At 35.3% G+C, this 23921-nt stretch overlaps 1 protein-coding gene across 1 annotated transcript in view; it reads right to left on the reverse strand.

The window, feature by feature from the left end:
• The window catches only part of Mipol1 (mirror-image polydactyly 1), a 247392-nt gene that overhangs the window by 178360 nt on the left and 45111 nt on the right, over nt 1-23921 (reverse strand). The window contains exons 2-3 of the mRNA XM_048415994.3: nt 2478-2682; nt 838-970 (exon numbers count right to left, since the gene is read on the reverse strand). Coding sequence (XP_048271951.2) covers nt 838-970; nt 2478-2611 — 267 coding nt within the window. The 5' untranslated portion in view covers nt 2612-2682. The remainder of the gene's footprint in view (nt 1-837; nt 971-2477; nt 2683-23921) is intronic.

Here is a 23921-nt window from a genome sequence, read left to right on the forward strand (position 1 = left end):
AAATAATCTCAATATCCAATACATACCTGACTGTCAGTACTATCTCATCATATTTCATTTAATTGAAACTGTCACCTGACTAAAAGTTGGCATGTAATAAGTTCTAAATCAAACTGTAGAAAATATCTCACGCTTATACAGAATGCTTTTCATTTTCTTTTCCATTGTTCCCCAGACTTTTGTCATTTGTGTTGCTTTCCCTCAGAAACAAGATTCATGCTTCAGTCTGATTAGGTCAAAAAAATGAAAACATTAAAATCAGAAAACTATACAGAACTTTTAAGAGAATCCATAAAAACTTAACATTAGTTAATAAAATTTTTGCAGGCCAGAGGGATGTTGAGGAAGAACCAGAGGAAACAAAACATGACATGTATGTTGAGCTGGATGCATGCAACAGTATAATAAGATACAAGACAAATAACATCATTTGCAACTTTGACATTTGGTTACATATATCACTGAAGTGAAAGAATGCATAGATACTAAGAAAAATGAAGAAAAATGAACAAAGTAGCATGAAAATAGCTGATAATATAACCCACATTCCATAACGTTGAAGTAAAATTTTACGACAGTGAAATTTGAATATTTACTTTGTAGTAACAAATTACCAGAGATTTGTGGAAAATGAGTGGTGTTACAAAAGCAAAAAAAAGCTTATTTTCATAGTCAGTCACTTAACTGAACCACACCTGGATGGCAAGACAACACAAACCTACTATTGAGGCATTAAAACACAAAATAAAATCGAATAATAATGAACAATAGTGAAAACTGAAATAGTCAACAGCTAAGACATTTTTTGTAGCAATTAGACTTTTTATATCTCTATACCTTTTTATTACTTGTTCTGAGAATTTCCAATTCTTTTTGAAGATATGCTACTGATGTCTCTTTATTTAAGTCTGGTGTAACTCGAGAAGTCTCAGATTCATAATTCATATCACTCTTTCCATATTCCATAATACTACAATAAGAGAAAATTATTAATAATTTACATATAGGATTTCACAAATGTCATTAATTCTTATTAACAATAAATATGTAGTTTAAGTTTAAACTTTTTATGTAGTTAAAAGCATGAAGGTTATAAAATAATAAATACATCAACTTACAGATATACCAATTTCTCAGTGGAGAAAATTAAGTTTGTGGACAGCACATAGTGATCCCAAAGAGAATCTGGTAAAGTATACTTGACAAAAGGGTTCAGGTTTTAGAAGCTATAAATGTTTTGATTTGTGGTTCCGGTTAGGATCAACTTATATTTTTTTGCTTTCCTGAAAATGGAAACAATCGTTTCCCAATTTTATTAAAATAGTAACATATTCAAATTTTAATTATTAAATTAAAATTAATTTTAATTAAAATTAAAGAAGACATTAAAATTAATACCTGTTCCCCAAAGACTTCACGGCAAATATATTCTACAAGACAGTTGATAATGATACCTGAAAGCAGGTAGCATAAAGAAGAGAAGAGAATAAGATGAATTGTTTTCTGGTGTTATGGTATTAAGTATGTAAACTCCGATGGGTGTTAAATATCACCTAAGCCAGTCTTTGGCACGGAGTCCTGGGACAGTCTGTGAGTGAAGGGCTATTACCATGCTCTAATAATGAATTATACTACAGACCTCACAGCACGAACACAAGCTCTAAAGTTTATCTTTCTTACATGATTACAAAAATGTGTAACCATTATTCCATCATCCTTGTCTCTATACCTTAAAAATATACACCCAATTGTATTAAAGTAAGAATGTGACACTAAGGGAGAAGAATACCAATACAGTTATTGATTTTACTGTGTATTGATATCAAAGAATATATCTTACTGAGTAATTTTGAACAGAATAGCAACCCCACAAAAAACTTTTAAAATAGTGCTCTAGAAAAAATGAAAACAGAATTATGCTGTCATGTTCAAATCTAGTGCTATCTTTACTGCACATGATCAATTATCAAAGTAGCATAATCCCACTGATAATAAACACAGGTATCAGAGACTCAAATTTCTTCACAGTGGATGATTTAATGCTGCGGAATGTAAAGTAATAAGAAAGGCCAAAGGTAGGTGGAGTAAAGGGTAACTCTAAAAGTATTCAAATTATACCAATCAAAAAACAGAGAGCAATGCAAAAAAAAAATCTTTGAACAGATTTGGTGAATGATATCTCATATCAGTTCCACAAATACCCTTATACCCATAAGGAAGAATCACAGAAATAATATCGAGGAAGAATCACACTTCATTGCTGTCTTTAAACGTGTCTTGTGCTGTTGTTCTCAACTCTCTAGACACATTATATCCACATCGTGGAAGAAATAGAAAGCCCTTGTAGGGTCCTAAAATTGTTTGTAAGTCACTGACACATTAAATTTATCTCACGCGGAAATGAAGAAGAGGGACAACGTATTAAAGAAATGTTCCAACTCTTACCTTTTAGATTAAACACTGAAATCAACACGCACCTGCACTCTGTAAATGGCCCTTCATCTGGATAAGGTCCCATAGCCTGTGTATTCCTGGAGTTCCTCGCTGGTGGCTCCAGGTCCTCAGATGTGACTTCATTGCCTAATTCATGCATATTTTGCTCAGAATTCATAGTCAGCTGCTTATCTACTGAAGCACTCTCACTTCTCACTGAAGTATCTTGTGTAAGACAAATGGCTATATCTGCACAAAAACAAAAGTGTATGATGCATAAAAGGACATAGCCACATATGAAAAATGTTGAACTAATGAACACTCACATAGCTTTTACCATGATTACTAGTCTTACTCTGCTGAAGTTGATTAAGTGTGTGCAGGCCAGCATTTGTCATCCAAGTCTTCACTTCCCTGAACAGAAGCCGTTTAGAGCAATAGCTTACAAAACAGGCTACACACTGAGACCTTGGCAGAGCAGGCCAAGCCTGTGTAACTGAATTGTAGTCTCTGGGACCGGGATCAGCTCCTGTTGTTTTACATTGCCGAGATGACTACAGTTGCTGTGAGAGCACTGGTTTTAAACATGCTATTCTCAGAGTAGCGAACAAAAAGAATATGACTATAATTAATAAATACTGTAAAATGGAACTGTGGTTTGGAATGCCTGGGGAAAATTATAGCCTTAATATGTGTATAATATTGTACTAGCTATTTAATACAACACTTTCCTGCCTGTAAAATGTAAATAAAATATCATTGACTTAACTAAGGGCCTGACGTACCAATGAATATGATTTATTCAGTAACATCACCATATTAAAATGGATGTAAGAATACTTTTAACATTAATGTCATCATATACATATAAAGTAAAATATACTTTGTATACTTTTTGGCTTTTTTCTTTATAATTTTATTTAAATAGCATGCTTTTTCATTTACTTTACATACCAACCACTTTCCCCTCCTTCCTCTCTTTCTATCCCTTCCCCCTCTTTATCTACCCCTTCCCTATCCTCTCCTCCTTCATCTCCATTCAGAAAGCAGCAGACCTTCTATGGCCTTGCATATAAAGCATGGCATATCAAGCTGGGGCAGGACCAAGCTCCTCCCCTTACCTTGAGGTTCTCTAACATGGGGAACAGGTTACCAAAAGCCAGCTAAGCATCAGGGAGAGGTCCTGCTCTCACTGGTAGAAGACTTACTAAAAGACCAAGTTACATGACTGTCACACAGGTATGGAGAGTGCCTATGTCAGTTCCATGTAGGCTCCCTAACTGTTGGTCCAGCATCCATGAGCTCCAGTGAGCTCAGGCACAGAAGCCTACTTTCTGAACATAACACCAGCAGCACAGACACTGAGACGGACAATTAATAAATGGGACCTCCTGAAACTGAAAAGCTTCCGTACTAAGACAAAATGGCAGCCTGTATACAGAGTGGGAGTAGATCCTCACCAACTCCGTATCTGACAGATGACTGCTCTCCAAAATATATAAACAACTCAAGAAGCTAAACATCAAAATACCAAACTATTCAATTAAAAAATGGGTTGCAGATATAAATAGAGAATTCTCAATAGAAGAATCTCAAATGGCTGAAAAACTCTTGAAGAACTTCTCAACATCCTTAGTCATCAGAGAAATGCAAATCAAAACAACTCTGAGATACTATTTTACACCCGTCAGAATGGCTAAGATCGAAATTACTGATGACAGTTTATGTTGGAGAGGATGTTGGAGAGATGTGGAACACTTCTCCATTGCTGGTGGGAGTGTAAACTTCTAAGGCCCTCTTGGAAATCATTTTCATAGAGTCTTGGGAATCAATCTACCTCAACAACCACCTATGTCATTTTGGGCATATACCCAAAGGATGAGCAATCATACCACAAGGACACTAGCTCAACTTTGTATGCTTAATTATATAACAAAATTATTTAAATTGCATCCACTAAGCAATATTAATTTAAGGAGATAAACTATATTAAATGGCATAGTAAAGTTTCAGAAAAAATCATATATACAAAATCAACTGCTATTCCTAAGATTTATAGGTACAACTATTGGTTGTAACATGAACTTCATTAACTCCAGAAGAAATAATTCTTCAGCCTTAAAAAATAGTCTTGATGATGCACTATGAAACCTGCCAACACAAAATACTTTTGAGGCACAAAAGTAATGTTAAAATAAAAGGAAATTAGTATACAAAAAAGAGAGTAAGTCACAAAACTTTATTCGATTTTTTTGTTTGTATTAACTGTAGGCAATAAAAACTTCAAGCCCAAATACTTCATATTGATAAATTTTGATTTCTCTTTTTTGAGGAAAAGAATTTTAAGAGAGAAATGTTGTATCATAACTGCATACTATAAAATAACCATGACATTTCAACATATTATCCTGGGTTTGGTTTTTTTTTTTGCTTTTTTTATTGATTTTTATTGAGCTCTACATTTTTCTCTGCTGCCCTCCCTGCCTCTCCCCTCCCCTTCAACCTTCCCCCAAGGTCTCCAACGAAAACTCTTCCATGATTTGTTTTACATGTTCATTCACCATTCTGTTTGGTGTCCTCACCAATACCTGGCATAACAATGGAGTCCTCAACCTCTAAGTAAGAGCATTGCAGGGACGCTAAGGAGACATTCAATCTGTAGTTTATCATGAATATGTAACTCAAATAAAAAGTAGTTACTTACTAAAATAATTATATGAGTAATAAAAACTGCATTCAAAGTCATTTCATTAAAAGTAACTCTGGTGTCTGTTGTTATGTCCCCATTTTCATTTCTGATTTTGTTAATTTGGATGTTCTCTCTCTGCCTTTTGGTTAGTTTGGATAAGGGTTTGTCTATCTTGTTGATTATCTCAAAGAACCAGTTCTTTGCTTTCTTGATCCTTTGAATTGTTTTCTTTATTTCTATTTTATTGATTTAGCCCTAAGTTTGATTATTTCCTGTCTTCTACTCCTCCTGGGTGAGTCTGCTTCTTTTTGTTCCAGGGCTTTCAGACATACTGTTAAGTCGCTTATGTCAGATTTCTCCACTTTCTTTATGTAGGCACTTAGTGCTATAAACTTTCTTCTTAGCACTGCTTTCTTAGTGTCCCACAGATTTGACTATGTTCTGCATTCATTTTCATTTAATTCTAGGAAGTTTTTAATTTCTTTATTTCTTCCTTGACCCAAGGGTGACTCAACTAAGCATCGTTCAATTTCCATGAGTTTGTAGGCTTTCTGCAATTAGTGTTGTTGTTGAATTTTAACTTTAAAGCATGGTGATCCATTAAGATACAGGGGGCTGTTCCATATTTTCTTTTTTTGTATCTGTTGAGGTTTGCTTTGTAGTCAAGTATGTGATCAATTTTAGAGAAGGTTTCATGAGGTGTTGAGAAGGTATATATATTCTTTTGTGTTTGAGTGAAATGTTCTATAAATGTCTGCTAAGTCCATTTGAGTCATGACATCTGTTAGTTCTCTTACTTCTCTGTTAAGTCTGGCAGTGCTGCCCATTGGTGACAGTGGCATGCTGAAGTCTCCTACTATTAGTATGTGGGGTTTGGTGTGCAATTTAAGCTTTAGAAATGTTTCTTTTACATATGTGGATGCTCTTGTTTGTGGGGCAACCCACAGAAACAGCTGACCTGGGCTAGTAGGAGCTCATTGACTACTGACTGGCAGTGGGGGAATCTGCATAGGACCGAACTAGGCCCTCTGAATGTGGGTGACATGTGTGGCTGGAGGAGTCTGTGCTGTCATTGGCAGTGGAACCAGGATTTATCCCCAGTGCTTGAACTGGCTTTTTGGGACTCATTCTCTTTGAAGGGATGCCTTGATAAACCTGGATATAAGGGGGAGGACCTTGGTACTGCCTCAAAGTGATATGTCAGACTTTGTTGACTCCCCATGGGAAGCCTTACTCTCCCTGAAGAGTTGATTGGGGGGGGGCAAGGAGCATGGAAGGTGGGAGGAGCAAGAGGACAGTCAAGAGAGAGTGAACTGGGTTGGTATGTAAAATGAGAAAAGATTTGTCTTAAAAGATAAAAAGAAAAACTAATAATTGGATGAGCTATTTTACACTGCAAAAAATGTTTGAGATACAGCAAGAACAGGAATAAAATTATAATTGTAAAGTTTAAGAAAAAATAACTTCAGAGTCTATGCTGTTCTGCTGTTTATAAGAAACAAAGAGTCTGTACAAGGGGCAGAATAATACAGGAGTTTGCGGTTACAAAGGCACTCATATTCCTATGAGAGAACACACCAGCTGTGTTAGATTCTTAAGCTCCGGCCCGTTAAAACCAATTATCCCACTATTTATAACTTTGTTCAGTTATCTACATATATATTTCTATGTCTAATTTAGCCTCTTTCTCCATCCAAAGTTTTATTCCTAAAGTTCTGTTTTTGTTCTAGATGTTTCATTGTTTTTTTAGCCCTACCTCTGATAGCTTGTTGCTATTTGCCATGACAGTTATAACTTTTCTACTGGTTTAACCTATCAAATTATAAGAACCCTTGAAATCTTCATAGATCACCAACATTTCACTATGACCATCCTCCATTCCAAACTTCTAGAAGAGATATAGAAGCTTCCAAACAAGAGTGCATTCGGTTTCCTCCCAGATCTTAGTCATTATATTTGGAGCAATAGTAAAATAAATGCATAGACTTCTGACACTTTTTAATTCTTTAAAAAAATATTTTATTTTGTGTGTGTATGTGTGTGTTACCTGTATCTGTGATCTGTGTATCACTTGTATGCCCATGAAAGTAAGAAGAGGGTGACAGATGCAGTGAGACAGAAGATGAAAGTAGTGAACCACCATGTATGTGCTGGGAATTGAACCCTGGTACTCTGGAAGGGCAACCATCCAGCTCCCAGTTCTAAGACTTCTTGGTTTTAATTTTAAAATGTTTCAAAATGCTAATAGCTTAGAGACCATGGCAGAAGGTATGATAGACAGTGAATTTCAGATAAGCCTGGGCTCCAGAGTGAGCTCATGTACTAACAATATCCCTCTCCCTCCAAAAACCACTCTTGAAAGTTAATATTTGAAACCTTTAATATATATATAAGGAGCCCATACTGTGTGGTTTAGCTCTTTTTCTAATTTTGTTCAGTCATAAAACCTTTTAGATTCCTAATTTGAACTGTTCATCTGACATTTGGAGTCTGCTCTGCAAATCAAACTATCTATACTCTTTTATTGAGAATTTAATTTTACTTCAGAGTAAACAAGGTTGATTTATAAAATCTTTCCACCTGCCTGCCTGCATTTTATTTTTTTAAGAAAAAAAATCAGTTTGACAAATACAATTTCATCAAATTAATGCTAAATACTGGAAAGTCCTTTGAATGTTCTTTACTACATTATCCTATATAAGTATTTAACTATTATATGGAAAATTTGATCTTTTGAATTCTATCAGTATTTTGATACTCATTTGTGGGAATCACACAGTGAAGCATACTCTGTGGCAGTGCCCTAGGGAAACAGATAGAAGGGGAGAAGAGACACTTCTATGAAGGGCTCTGTACAATTATGATGAGAAACTGACATAATGATTTGAAAATTTGAATGTAACAAGGACCAGGCAAGAGTTATACAAATGATTTGAAGGTTTGCAAGAGACTTGATTCTAGAGGGGTTCCCAGGTCAAAGGAGAGGTCCCCAGATTGTTCCTTGGGCAGCAGAGGAGAGGGTGTCTGAACTGGCCTTGTCCCATAGCCACACTGATGAATATCTTGCATATCACCATAGAACCTTCATCTGGCGATGGATGGAGATAGAGACAGAGACCCACATTGGAGCACTGGACTTAGCTCCCAAGGTCCAAATGAGGAGCAGGAGGGAGAACATGAGCAAGGAAGTCAGGACCACGAGGGGTGCATCCACCCACTGAAACGGTGGGATCTAATGGGAGCTCACCAAGGCCAGCTGGACTGGGAGTAATGGAGCATGTGATCAAAATGGACACTCTGAATGTGGATGGCAATGAAGGCTGACTGAGAAGCCAAGGACAAAGGCACTGGGTTTTTATTCTACTGCATGGACTGACTTTGTGGGAGCCTGGTTTGTTTGAATGCTCACCTTTATAGACCTGGATGGAGGGGGGAGGACCTTGGACTTCCCACGGGGCAGGGAACCCTGACTGCTCTTAGGACTAGCGAGGGAGGGGTAGTTGGGGAGGGGGAGGGAAAAGGGAGGCGAGGAGGAGGTGGAAATTTTTAATAAATAAATGAATTTTTTTATTATTAAATTATAAAAGTTTCCATTTCAGCCCCTCCTCCCACCACCTTCCCACTCCTCCCACTCCCTCTCCTCCTCCCTCTCCATCCCCTAGAGCAGTCAGGGTTTCCTGCCCTGTGGGAAGTTCGAGTTCCTCCCCCCTCCCTCCAGGTCCAGGGAAGGTGAGAGTCCAAACAGACTGGAGCGCCAAAATCCAGTATATGCAGAGGAAGCAAGTCCCAGTGTCATTGTCAACGGCTTTTCAAAAAGGCTCCGGGCCAGCCACATTCAGAGAATCTGGTTGGATCATGTCCTCGTTCAGTCCCAGTCCAACAGGCCTTGGTGAACTCTCATTATATCAGTCCCCTTGTATCAGTGGGTGCTCGCATCCCTCGCAGTCCTGATTACTTTTTTTATTTTCTTCATCATTCTGTTCCTCATTTGGACTGTGGAGTGCTCAGTTCGATGTTCCAATATGGGTCTCCATCTGTATCGCCATCCAACGTCGGATGAAGGTTTCCTGTGCCCTTGCCTTCATTGCTCACGATCTCTTTCCTTCTGCCTCTCATTTGGACCTAGGGAGCTAGGTCCAGTGTTCCAACGTGGTTCTCCACCTCCATCTCCATCCATCGCCAGATGAGGGTTCTATGGTGACATGCAAAATATTCATCAGTATGGTTGTGGGCCAAGGCCGGTTCAGGCACCCTCTCCTCTGTCCAGAGAACAATCTGGGGATCTCTCCTTGGACCTGGGATCCCATATATAATCAAGTTTCCTATAAACCCTAAAATGACTCCCTTAGTTGAAATATATTCTTCCCTGATCCCTTATTCATCCTTCCTCCCTTCCCCCCATCCCGGTCAACCGAGCTTTCTCCATTCCTCCCCTACTCCCTTCTCTCTATATGTATACTCAAGATTTAGCTCTAGGAAGATTTACAAAGGTATTAGCTCCAAAAATGAAAAGAAAGATGGTGCAAATAAATGAAATGACAAATGGATAGTTTGGCAATGAAACATTTGGCATTTGACAGATGGTAAGAATAAAATACCTTAAGAAAATCAGTTTTCAGGGGTCCTGTGGAAGAAGGGGCAAAAATATGTTAAGAGCCAGAGCAACCGGGAGTTTACCGTGAAGTTGTATCTCCTAGAAATGTCAGAAGTGACATCAATCAAGTCTCCCGTGAGCGAACAAAGATGACAAAAGACCTGCTGAAGAGGATGGGGAAATCCAGGAAGCCTCCATCCTTCACAGAGAACTACAGGCAATTAAGGAATAGAGAGTAGGACGATCACAATAATTGGTTAACCAAAACCAAATGGTCAGTCATACAAGCATATACATACATGTAATGTTATACAGATTGAGTAGTTTGCATTTATATATCTAGGAACACACATACTTACATATATGCATATATACAAACACATATAACAAGAAAGCAAGGGAGTACATGGAAGTGTTTGAAGAAATGAAAAGGGAAAATGATGTGCCTGTATTATAATTTCTATAGATCTATATATCTATAGATAGGTATCCATAGATAAATACAGATATATCTAGATAGATAGATAGATAGATAGATAGATAGATAGATAGATAGACAGACAGACAGATAGACAGACAGACAGACAGACAGAAACACAGAACTAGAAGCCAGATGTGGTGGCACAGGCCATGCCTGTAATCCCAGCACATTAGAGAAGAGGAAAGAGAATGCCACAGGTTCAAGGCTAGTCTGGTCTTAGCTACATCATATTTAAAAGGCTTATAAATAATAAAATAGAGTTTATTTCAATAATATTTCAAAAGATTTTGTCTTAAGATCCAGGAGGCAACTATTCTTTAATTGGCAAGCCTGCAATGGGTAAGAATTTTATCAAAACATGTATTTCTTGTATTATGTTGGAGTGAAAAACTTCTAAAATGAGTGATAGGTTAGGACAGAGACCAAGATATGGCTCATCTAGAAAAAATAAGGGATGCAATTTGGAGAAGTGGTGATCAGGATGAAGGATGGTAGAAATGTCACTTTCGAAGGCACCAAAGTCATCCAGAAATGGTAAGAAGAGAAAAAATAGGAAATAAATGTAAATCTCTTCAGTGGCTATAGAATATGCTAAAGTAGACAGATAAGATTAGAAACAAAGAAACAAACAAAACACAAAATTGATCATTGGTAAAAAGTCTTTTTCTGTTTTTTTTTTATTTTGAAACTAATTTGTGTATAAAATAGTTAACAAACAAACCCAGAAAACAGTCCTGTGAACTCTGTCTACAACCCCTCCTCTCCTCCCCCTCCATCAGCCTATTTCTGACCTATCATGCCCATACATGTTTTCTTTCCTGAAAAATTTTAGAGTACATTGCTGTATGCACTTTGGCTTCTGGGTACAATGAAGGTACTAATCTAACACATTGCATTTTCCCAAATTTTATCTGTCTTATCCAAATGCTACAATAAATAAAATTTCTGACTTAGTACCTGTCCAACTATGAGAATAGACTAGCACACAGTAAGTCTGAATTCAGTCTTTATTTCCCCAGACTCAATCTGAGGAGAAGGGGGGTTTAAGACAATAGTGCAATGAAGCTGTTAAAAACTTAAGCCGAATTGTATTACTAATCAATTCTGAAAGAACTATATAGGAACATGAACACAAAAGCCAATAAAATGCTCCAGAAGTGAAGTTGTGGGATGATTCTGCACAGCAGTCTGTTAGAAAGACAAATATTAAACAAAAGACAGATGTCCACTCTAAACCAACTCTTATCTCTGAGCAGACGAAACTTGAAACTAAAAGTCTTCTATTGAAATTCTTTCTTGCCCTTTCTCCCACATTTAATATAGAAGCTCTCTTAAGTAATCCATATTAGTATTTAATCAATGCCATTGTTAACTGTTCTGCCATTATGGCTAACTGATTTAATATTATTTAAATTCATCTATCCATATGGGATTAGTAATAACCTCTTCTCATAACTCAGAAGTCTATGAAGTCTTGATTTCTTTATTTAACTTTAAGCAAAAGGAAAATCCTTATATTATCATGCCTTCATTTGCTCTTCTGCAGACATGGTTTTATATGCCAGATATATACCATTTCAGATATATCTTCAAAATTTTGTCATTACTATCTAATGCTATCACTGTTGCGCTAACTTATCATGCAACCATTTGACATATTCTGGATAGCTATTAAAAGGTGGTACTCTAAAATGCCATTGCCAAATTTGCTATTGCCAAAGGAAGCTATGCCTCTGGACAACCTGAGTGGAACTGATGCTGACCCTTTCAAATCAATACTGATTGGAAGGCTAGCTACAATATAAGCTTTGAAGACCTCATCTCTCTCTAGTGGACTTGGGTATCATTTCAAGAGATGATTTTCATGATTGAAAAAATTCTTATTTTACTTATGGAGATGTCAGTATTGTCAACAGGTTTAGTGTCGATGGATTTAAACACTTGATTCAAATAATGATGCCATATCCTTATCTAGAAAAGAAAGCTCTGAGATTCCCTTTGGGTTGGCTCATTTCTCCATACAATTACAAAGAAATGTAAATCTGATGTTACATAAGAAATCAGAACTCACAGCTCAAACTAAAAATTATTTCATGACAGAAGTGATGAGGTGGCTAGAATCAAATAGGGATTCACAGAAGCTGGGAAAGTCTGTTCTGTCTGGCTTTGCAAATAGTTTGTGACAACTGGTTTCTGAGTAAATGGATTTGATGGTCCCCTGGGGGGGGGGGGTCAATATTGTTTACAGAGCTGTTTCCTCAGAGTGCTTGAACTAGAATCATCCCTAGGGATCCTACCAGGTTACTAAGAATAGCAATGACCTAGTCACCTGAGAGCTCGAGAACAGGAAAAGACAAGCATATAAAAGGAATATTGGCAAATACATTAGCATAAATGAACCACTGTCTAATTTTTAAATTTCTCCTTTTGTTTTTGAGATTATAAAACAATTCTATCACTTCTCCCTCCCCTTTCTTCCCTTGAAACCCTCTCCTAGAATTCTCCTTGATATCTTTCGAATTCATGATCTCTTTACTATTAATTGTTATTGCATTAAAATATATGTATATACATATACATTCCTAAATATAATCCACTCAGTCTATATAAAGTACAGTTTAGGAAATTTCATACCTGAAATTTACTAATGAACATGTTGCTATTCTGCTTCTGTCACTTGCTAGGCATTTATAAGCACTTCTTTAAATTCTCCTCTGAGCGGAACCGAGAAGGCAGAAATAATTACATTTAGCAACTGATTCTACAAATATAAAAACAAACTCTGTTGTTTATTGTTTTATTCCTAAACTATCTCCATTTTTGCTATTATATTATAACCTAGATGTAACAAAAGACTTACCAGTGGTCCACATTTTAAACAGTCTTTAAGAATGAGCATTAGTTTCAAAATACCAGAAGAGTAATATCAACTAGAGTCTCCTAATAGCACCTGCCACTTTTAAGAAATGTAAAAGTATGCATGTATGTGTATGCATGGATGTGTCTGCCTATCTGGACAAATTGCTTATTTCAGTTAGTATGTATTTCCAACTCTCCATCTCCTTTTCTTCAGGAATGAAGGAATAAAATCCCATAGATGTTTACTATATGTGTTCCCATGATACAAGAGTAAAAGAAAAAAACACATCAGAAATAGCATATTAATTCCACTTAATATAAGGTGTTCAAGAGAATACCTTACTTTCTTAGTAGTACAACTACCATACACTGATGAATTGTGACATCTGAGCAGAGACTTAAGTGGGGAAACGACTCTGAAAACAGACTACAGATTTTGAATTCTAACACCATGCATGACCTTGTATGATCTGTAACAAATACTATTATTTATAAACTTATTGGGTGTCACTGTATAGGTTAGGCTGGTGGCTAGGAAGACAGGTAAGTCAATAAAGTTCTTGTTGTGTAAGCATGACAACCTGTGTTCAAACCCCCAGAGTCCATGTAAATGCTGGGCATGATGGCATGTGATTGGATACCCAGTATCAGCCAGGTAAAGACAGGAGAAGCCTGAGAACTCATTGACCAGACAACCAGGCCAAAACAGAAAGCTTTAGGTTCATGAGAGACCTTGTTTCAAAAAATAAGACAGAAATCAATAGAAAAATATACCAACATCAACCTCTAGCATCCACACACACTTATAGTTGAGCAAACCCACATACATGTGCACATACAATATGAATGAATGAATGAATGAATGAATGAAGTACACCCAGGTTGACCTTGAATTCACGACCCTGCTGCCATGCCTTTCCCATTGTGAGGATTACAGGAATGGAGCATCACACATGGTTATTAGCAAATTACTTAACCTTAATTAATTTCCCTCCAGTAAAATACAAAATAATATCCCCTCAAAGGGCACTTAAGATCAGTAAATTATTTAAATTTAAAAGTCTCTTGGAAAAGTATTATTATAGACCACATACTCAATAAATGTTAATCATTACCTTTAAATCTGATGTTAACAATTGCCTTCTGTATTTTTGTTTCCAAATCTTCCCTGACTTTATTATGTGGGTACTATATGCTTACACTGACATTATACATGGGTACTGTATGCTCATGCTGACTTCATAGGTGGATACTGTATGCTCACAATGACTTTATAAATGGGTCCCATTTATTCATACTAACTTAATATGTTAGTACTGTATGTTCACACAGTGACTACATATGTGGGTACCATATGCTCACAATGATTTAATACATGGGTACCGTGTTCTCACAATGACTTTATAAATGTGTACAATATGCTCACGCTGACTTCATACATGGATACTGTATATTCACAGTGACTTCATATGTGGGTACTGTATGTTCACACTGACGTCATATGTGGGTAGTATAAGCTCACACTGACTTCATACATGGGTACTGTTTGCTCATGCTGACTTTATACATGGGTACTGTACGCTACGTTGAGTTTATACATGGGTACTGTTTGCTCACATTGACTTCATGCATGGGTACCATATGCTCACAATGACTTTACATGTAGGCTCTGTGTTCTCACACTGACTTTATTATGTGGGTACTGTAGCTTACTCTGACTGTATATGTGGGACTCTATGCTCTCATTGACTTTATACATGGGTACTATATGCTAATATTGATTCTGAGTTTGGGCTTTAAAATCCATGACATAAAAAATTATAAAATTTTCAAAAATTTCTTTGCACTTAATGCCCTTTATGTAAGGTTTCAAAAAAAACCTTCAGGTTGCTCCCATATACAGCAAAAATGAAATTATACAGTAATCTTTTGTCTATATTTCAATATTATCACCAAGTTAATAATAAACGTGTTGTGGTTAAATATATCACAGAAAAAGAATTACATAGATGTGTTCTCTAAAATTTATGATCTCATCTGTGTCCACCTCCAAGTATTCAGTATAAACTCTATTACACTCACCTCCTTACAATACATAGTAAAAACAGTGAACATATTAGATTTTTATATTGTTGAAATGAATCAGTGAAAAAAATAATGACATATAAAACCACCTGAAGCTATATAAACACCAACTAAGCAGTAAAAATGTATACTTGTTGAATATGGTAGCTAATTACACTGGTAATCATAACAACACTCAAGATTCTGGAGTAGGCTAGCTGTAAATGTGAGGGCAGCCTGGACTCCAAGTCAGGACAAGAACTGTGGATGGAATTAGTCATAGAATGTTTGCCTGGCAAAACTCTCAAAAGTCCTACCCAAGAAAAAGGAGAAAGAGTGGGTATGAATTTGAGGTTAGCCTGAGCTACACAGAAAGACTCACACACAAGAAAAGAGGAAACAGAAAAGAGAAAAAAAAAAGAAAAGAAGTTAGGCAATGACTCTTCTGTTTCTATTTTGTGAAACACATTAAAGAGTATAGGTATTAGCTCCTCTTGGAAGTTCTGATAGAATTCTGCATTGAAACCATCTGGTCCTGGGCTTTTTTTTGGTAGGGAGGTTTCTGATGACAGCTTCTATTTCCTTGCGACTTACAGGTCCATTTAAACTGCTCACCTGGTCTTGACTTAATTTTGGTATATGGTATTTATCTTAAAAATGTTCATTTCTTCCACATTTTCCAATTTTGTGGCATACAGGCTTTTGTAGTAAGATCTAATGATTCTCTGAATTTCCTCTGTGTCTGTGGTTATGTCCCCCTTTTCACTTCTGATCTTGTTAATTTGCGTGTTCTCTCTCTGCCGTTTGATTAGTTTGGATAGGGGTTTGTCGATCTTGTTGATTTTCTCCAGGAACCAGCTTTTTGTTTCATTGCTTCTTTGGATAGTTTCTTGTGTTTCAATTTTGTTGATTTCAGCCCTCAGTTTGATTATTTCAAGTCTTCTACTCTTCCTGGGTGAGTCTGCTTCTTTTTTTCTAGAGCTTTCAGGTGTGCTGTTAAGTCTCTAATGTGCGTTTTCTCCGTTTTCTTTAATTGGGCACTTAGTGCTATGAACTTTCCTCTTAGCACTGCTTTCATAGTGTCCCATAGGTTTGGGTATGTTGTGTCCTTATTTTTGTTGAATTCAAGGAAGACTTTAATTTCTCTCTTTATTTCTTCCTTGACCCAGGGATGGAGCACTGGACTTAGCTCCCAAGGTCCAAATGAGGAGCAGAAGGAGGGAGAATATGAGCAAGGAAGTCAGGACCACAAGGGGTGCGTCCACCCACTGAGACAGTGGGACTGATCTAATGGGAGCTTACCAAGGCCAGCTGGACTGGGAGTAATGGAGCATGTGATCAAAATGGACACTCTGAATGTGGATGGCAATGAAGGCTGACCGAAAAGCCAAGGACAATGGCACTGGCTTTTGATTCTACTGCATGGACTGACTTTGTGGGAGCCTGGTTTGTTTGAATACTCACCTTTATAGACCTGGATGGAGAGGCGAGGACCTTGAACTTCCCATGGGGCAGGGAACCCTGACTGCTCTTAGGACTAGAGAGGGAGGGGAGGTTGGGAGGGGGAGGGAAAAGGGAGGCGGGGAGGAGGTGGAAATTTTTAATAAATAAATAAATAAAAAGACAAGAAAAGAAAAAAGTAAATAAAACCTACTAAGCACTGAGATGGTACCAGATGTTAAATAAAATTTAAACGTAAATTTAAAAAGTGCATCTGTTTTCAAGGGAAATAGTAAATATTAAGGGAGACAGACAACAGAATAACAACTGTAAAGAGATACACAAAAGATTGGTGGCAGAATGAGTACAGTCTAAGTGACAAGTTCTGTTGAGACCAAAACTATCCAAAGATATTCATATCATTTAAAATATTCAGTGATCACTAAACAAAAATAAGAAACAAGTAATATTGACATTGAAGCACTGCTTCAATGTCAATATAAAATCATTAGAGATATCTTACATTTTTGTAAGACACTTACAGCACAACTCCCTTTAGAGTATAGATAGAGCTATATGATTCTAAAAGCTTTTAGAAAGGTCTGCAAGCTCCCACCCCAAACCTTCAAAACTGCCAATAGTATTCACTTGGATACTAGAATTAGTATCAGAGCAAATGTGCCCTTTGAGCTCCTGTGCACGGATGTATCTGGATAAGTAAACACATCAAAAAGAAGTGCCGAAGTTATTTATCTCTGATTATGACAATCCAATGATTTGGATTCAAATCACCTCCTGGATATTCATAGAAATTACTTTACTGGAATTTCCTTATTTTACTATATAAGAGCAACTTAAAATGTTAATCTTACACTAGCTTTTTACAAACTTTGTCTTATCAAACTTAGTCATAAATACAACAAAATTTAGTCTATAAAGAAAAGTTCAGATTTATACGCAAAAACTATTTAAAATATATAAATGTTCATAAAATTCTATCCTAAAATTTAAAAATTTCAGTTTTGATGTCTTTTATTTGACATAGAGAAAGGATACAGTAAAATAATGCAATCAATCTCCTAAAGTTTAAAATAAACTATATCAGAAATAAAAGCTTTATAAAACTCATATCACCCTATTTAAAACACAAAGTATTCTTTACATTGAATTAACTATTAAAACTATCTCAAATTAGATTAATTAATGTAACAGTAAAGTTTTATTCTCTTCTTTCCTTGTCATGAGCTATATGGAATTCATAACATATTTTAAATATTTTCCAACTTTCCCAATTTTTCAAAGAATAATTCATAAAATGTAACTAAAGACATGATGAACTCAGTAAATTTAACTCAGCACATAAACTAGGCTTAACAATCGTACATTTTGTCTTAAGTTAAATGCACAGCTATTATAAATTCAAATTCTGATACTTTTTATAGAGACAAAAGCTCTAAAAAATATACAGAAAACAGATTTTCTTTCTATGTCCCTTTCATTTTGTTTAAGAATATCTTTGAAATAAGAAAATAACATAGAAGAACCACCACTCAGATACTAATCGAGAATCACTGACATAAAATGTTAGTTCTAATGGATGGATGATTGTGTTTGGTCTTTTGAAACTTTGAAGTATAGGTAAGTCTTGATCACACAAATTAATAAATCCTAAAGCTGGAGTTAACAATAACCATTACACCCAAATTCTGCAGCTTAGCCCAGGCAATTTTTCAAAAGGTCAGGTTGTGAACTGGAGAAGATCAGGGAGGTCCACCGCGTAGCTTTGTTGCCAGGCATCTCTCGTCTGGATTGTTGCAGGCGTTTATTAGTATTCGCCAGCCGACTCAACAAAGCAAACAAGAAATTCAAGCACGAATAATAAAATGAAATGCTGCTATATAACCCTTTGTCATTCAGCAAATATGGGACTTTTTAGCTACATTGTTCCTAAACCTGGGTTACTACTTTAATTTTTCTCCACAGTGCTGACTGAATGAGTATGCATGTGTGTTAAATGCGCAGCTCCCCTAACAACTGCAGGACTGCCATTTAATCTGTTGGTAGATGGACCATTTCCTGTGGGAACCCTGGCGATGATTTCCAGATCCACCAAATAAATCTCAGATTAAGATTCCAAATGAAACCTGCCTTTGGCAGATAAAAAATGTCAAGATGGATATAAACAGTAAAATTATAAATTATCTAGGTGTTGCATGACAAACTAATGCTCAATTTTTTTGTTGACATGTACCCAGATATCAAAACTATATGAGACATTCATCAAATGTCACACTTTCATAATACTGGAGGCATCATTAAAACTGTTTGACTAAGGACCTGAAAGTGTTTAAGCAGTAGCTCAAAAGTATATTTGTGCAAAGTAGAAGAATAAATTTACATATCAGCAGCAGCTCATAAGGGATGAGTAAATATTCTGTTTATCTCTCATTGTAATTCAGGTTATTTTAAATACAAGGTTTTAGGAAATCATTATACTCTATATGGCATTATTACATAACTTCCTATGCAAATGATGCATTTTATTCAAATTTGCCATAATTGGTAAGAAAAACAAAAACAAAATCATAAAACTAAAAAAAGGTAGAAGAGCTATTTCATTAATAATTCTGACTCCTGCACTACAACCTAGGTAATTATGAGAAAAGCATCCTCAGCCATGGTTGTAGTTGACACTTTAAACATTTAAAAGCATTAAATCCTTGAGACCTTGAGATAAAAGAAAAAAAAGAGAGAGAGAAGAAGAAAGAAAAGCCTGAGCCTCAGAAAAGTAAATTTGTTTTTTGATAATGTGTTCATTTCAAATGACTTGGGGGAGGAGCAGAGACTACAAAAAAAGGTAATAAAAGGCCAGTATAGAAGATCTTAGAAAGCAAATGGCCTACTAAAAATGCACAGTATGCTCCTGTTGCTCACCTCTTTTAAAATTTCAGTAGACCAAGGACTACTTCAGTGATCTTCTGTGGGCTGGGGGGTGGGGCTTTGTTCTTATTACCTGGGCTAAAGAGACCGGGTCGTTATCTTAAACTCCTATCAGTAGATTATAAAACACAAATGAAGGATAAAATGACAGATTTATTTTTTTAATCTTTCAACTATTAAAAACAACTGAGTAAAAATATTTGGTGTTTCCAAATTTTGCAACACTTGGTTTTAAAGCAACATTTTAAATAATCTATTTAAAATCGATTCTTAACTACAATTATTTATATTTTCATTAATCTGGGAAAAATACAGAACAATTATTCCCAACTCAAAATCTTAAGAGAAGCATGAAACCTTAAGGATTATATAATTATTCTGTCTTTCTTATCAAAAATTTTTCTACTAATACATATTGTATTATAAGAAATTAATTCTTAATTACACTAATCTTTGAGAAAGTGACACAAATCTGCAACTTTTAAAAGTACTATTAGGGCAGGTGAGAAAATTAATTAAGAAGAAAATACCCATTTAATGCTTATCATGTTTATTTTGCTATACTAACAATATTCAAAGCAATGAATTCTGCTAGTTATGTTTAGTAAGTTGATAATTTCAGAACACATCATATTAATGGGTCACAATTAAAAGATGACTTAATTTGCACTTTTAAAAATATCAAGTCACAAAACTTACACACGACTTTTTAGGCAGCAAACATTTTATCAACATGAAATGACTGTTTCATTTTTAGTCATTACTATACTAATTCTCAAGTACTGGAAGATTATATTTGAAAACTAGAACAATCCAAAATCTAAATATGAAAGCTAAAATATTCTTTAATAATTATTCTTCTTTTCATATTTTATCTTCTCAATAAATCCTATGATCTGGCAAAGTGTTACCAGTTTCACCTAAAAGCACAAACTAATTTTGGGCACCACTGGACACTAAAGACAAGGTTGCACACAAGCTGTACATGAGTACAATCAGCCATCTTAGAACATTTTTAATTCAATTCCTGAAAACAAAAGTAATCTATTTTACCAGTTTCAACAATTTGAGGCCTGCCTCATTTAAGCTTTTTCATATTATCCAAGAAAAACAAAACAGACTGGAAAAGAGTATCTGAAATTCTCCCCAAAAGAATGTCCTACATGATAAGAAACCAAGGCATCAAATGTTGGAATATTTGAGTAAATCTTCCAAAACACTCTTTTCCCATAAATAGATATTTATGCATGACTGATCTGTGAGTAGATGTACATACAGCTTTGCTAACCAATTGCAATCTAAAAAGTGCCTTCAACCCAGAAAGTCGGTCCTACCATGTCCATTCTATATATTCAACTACAATAACTCAGTAACTTACCTTAGTATTAGTTTATATAATGCACACTAATTTCCTTGACCAACAAAATGCCAGAACACATCCAGAATTCAATATTAACAATTTTAAGAATAGGGTTTTAAAAACCAGAAAATCTAATTTATTAAAAATTAAGGATTTAAGAATAAGATATGAAGACATGTGTTATAAATAAGGAGTGTGAGAATATTCTGAAATAAAATGAAATAGCCAGAAATAAACAAGGATTTTTTTAGGGAAGAAGACAAAATATTGTTTAAAAAATGAAGCAAAATCTTTTTACAAGCTCAAGCAATATTTTCATGACCCACAATTAAACTTGGGAGATCATCCACATTTTAAAACAGGAGAGAGAGTGGGGGAGAGAGAGAGAGGAAGGGAGAGAGAGAGGGAGAATATCTGTGTGTTTTGGCTTTGTTTTAGAGATAAAGAATAAAAAGTTAGGTTGGTGACCAGTGGGGAAGGACTGGGAGGAGTTAGGGAAGGAAAGGAATTAAAATTAAGAAATAAATAAGAATAAAAATAAAACATTAAAAAGAAAAACATTAAGTTATCCAAGAAGAACACTGTAACAATGGAATAGAAATATGGAAAAGGAGATCCTATGAAAAGATATTAGCATCTTCATCCTTATTCTTGATGATGATGATTATAAGCTGAGAGACCAAGAGTATACTAAGAATGTCATATGAAGAATCGTATCCCCATCTGGATTTGAGGAAACAAGGAGATTTGAGTTAAGAAGACAGACATTCTTATTCTCTCAGAATTTCCCCTCACTGAGAATTTATGGCTACGTTCATGGATTATAGCCAATGTTCCACAGTGGTCAGAATGCTTGTAGTAAAAGGGGTTGTGTATAGGAGGGAAGAGGGGGTGTAGGGGAACACTATGACATTCTCTCTATTTTGGTGTGCTCTAAAAAAATGAAAGCTATTACAAACAACTGCCAAGAAATATTTTGAATGAACCTACTAAAAACTCAGCTATGTGACACATTCATATCAAATATGATGACTATGGGAACAGTCCATACTAAATGCCATAATCAACTAAAAATATAAGTTAGCTTATGAAACATTTTGGTACAGAATTCCATTCTTTTGCTGAGGCACAAGTAATAACAGAATCATTCAAAATAAACTTTAAAAATAAAGAGACACAAAATCTTATTAAACATACTAAAATAAATTATTTTTTTAGGAAAGGAGCACACCCTACATCATTGTTCTGAAGGAAGAGTCCACATCTCCTCAGAAACAGCCAATCCTTCCTGGCCACCGGTGGGAATCTTACCTCCTCTCCATCTGATATTCTAGTCGATCATGTGCAGAAACTACTAGCACACTGTTAAGCCAAGTCCTGTGGAGCTAAATAGTAAATTTAATCACACTTCAGTCTTGCTCTTTATTCAACTTCTTTAGGGCATGCATAAAATTATAAAATACAATCTTAAATTCATACTTGTGGAAATAAATAGGCTTTAAGCCTGTATGTCAATGGCAGTTGTCTAAAGGCTTTTATTACAACCAGCATTTCAATAAATATAAAATTGGATTTTACCCTAGGTAAGCATTATTGATTCTGTAGTCTATATATCCCATTTAAAAATCAAGTTTCTAATGACATATTGAACATTAAATACAAATATAAGAAGTATTAAACTAATAACCATATAAAATATTGTTTTAATATTTCCCAATATTCTTGAACATCTAACACATTGATTGTTCACAGCAAAAAGGAATAATATCAAAATGTATTTAAATGTTACATAAAATATGTCAACAATCTTTTGTTTCTAACATCTATAGCCACTCCTTTATCACTTTAGCTAAAATGATATTTGTCATATACATAGCATATATGTAAAGCACACATTAAATAACCCACATTATGTTTTGAAAATTGTAGCAGTGCTCTTCCATACAGCAAATCTGATATTCCTAACAGCAAAGAAAAATTGTCTCTTCAATTCCCCATACAAAATATAAGCATTATAAAACTTGCATCCAAGTCTAGGTGCACGGCAAATAAGACTTACAGTACTGAATTTCTGCGTATATAGCTCCAAAATTTGTGGCATTTTTATCATATCTTTTTATTGAAATTAACAAAATGCATTGGGTTTCATAGTACAATTACCTTCTTTCAAACACAGGTAACAAGAAAAGACTTGAACAAGAAAACAACTAATTATTATTTAGATTATTTACTTAGGAAGCTTACTAGAAAATCTTTTATTAAATGGAAATTCTTTCCTACAACTTATCACAGAATGGTTAGCTATTTACAGATATTAAAACTTTCTGTGTAAAGTATCTAATCATAATGTCCAGGGAATCATAATTCTTTCCTCCTAGCTATCTTGCCAGTGGAAGGAGCTGTCTCCTCCAAGCCACTTCCTTCCTATCTCAACACAATAAACTAGTTCACAAAAGTAATGTTCTATTCATAATGATCAAGGTCATCTAGACGCATCACAGGTGGTTTTCTCTCAGGCTTCTTTAGTTGTCTACTTACAAAATGTTAGTAAATCAAACTTGAATTCCATTACTAAAGAAGAAACTTCTCAAAAGATGAAAAGCACTCTCAATGTGCACGCACACATGTGCACCCTCACACACACTCTGCCAAAGAGTAAAATGAATTAACCAATAACAAGAGACAGAGGGTAGTACATACTCAAAGTACCAGGCACAAATAAACAGCTGTGCTTCAATAAGAGGCTAGCATAACACTTAAAAGTCATCTTCTGTCATGTTTTATTTATTAACTTATTTGTTTAAGACAAGGTTTCATGTAGCTCATGCTATACTGAGCCCATAATATAGCTAAGCACAGTCTTGAACTCCTGATTATCTTGCCATAATTTAAAATGATGGGATTATAGGTGTGCATCACCATGACAATTTTATTCATTTTATAAAAACTGGGCCTATTTATTTTGTTTATTAAAAAACAAGAACTAGAGCTGTATGAAATATTTTTTGGTCAAATTTTAAAATAATAAAGACAATAGTAGAGTTTTAAATAAATTTACTTA

This window comes from Myodes glareolus, chromosome 11, assembly GCF_982192425.1.
Source record: "Myodes glareolus chromosome 11, mMyoGla1.1, whole genome shotgun sequence".
Classification (NCBI taxonomy): domain Eukaryota; kingdom Metazoa; phylum Chordata; class Mammalia; order Rodentia; family Cricetidae; genus Myodes; species Myodes glareolus.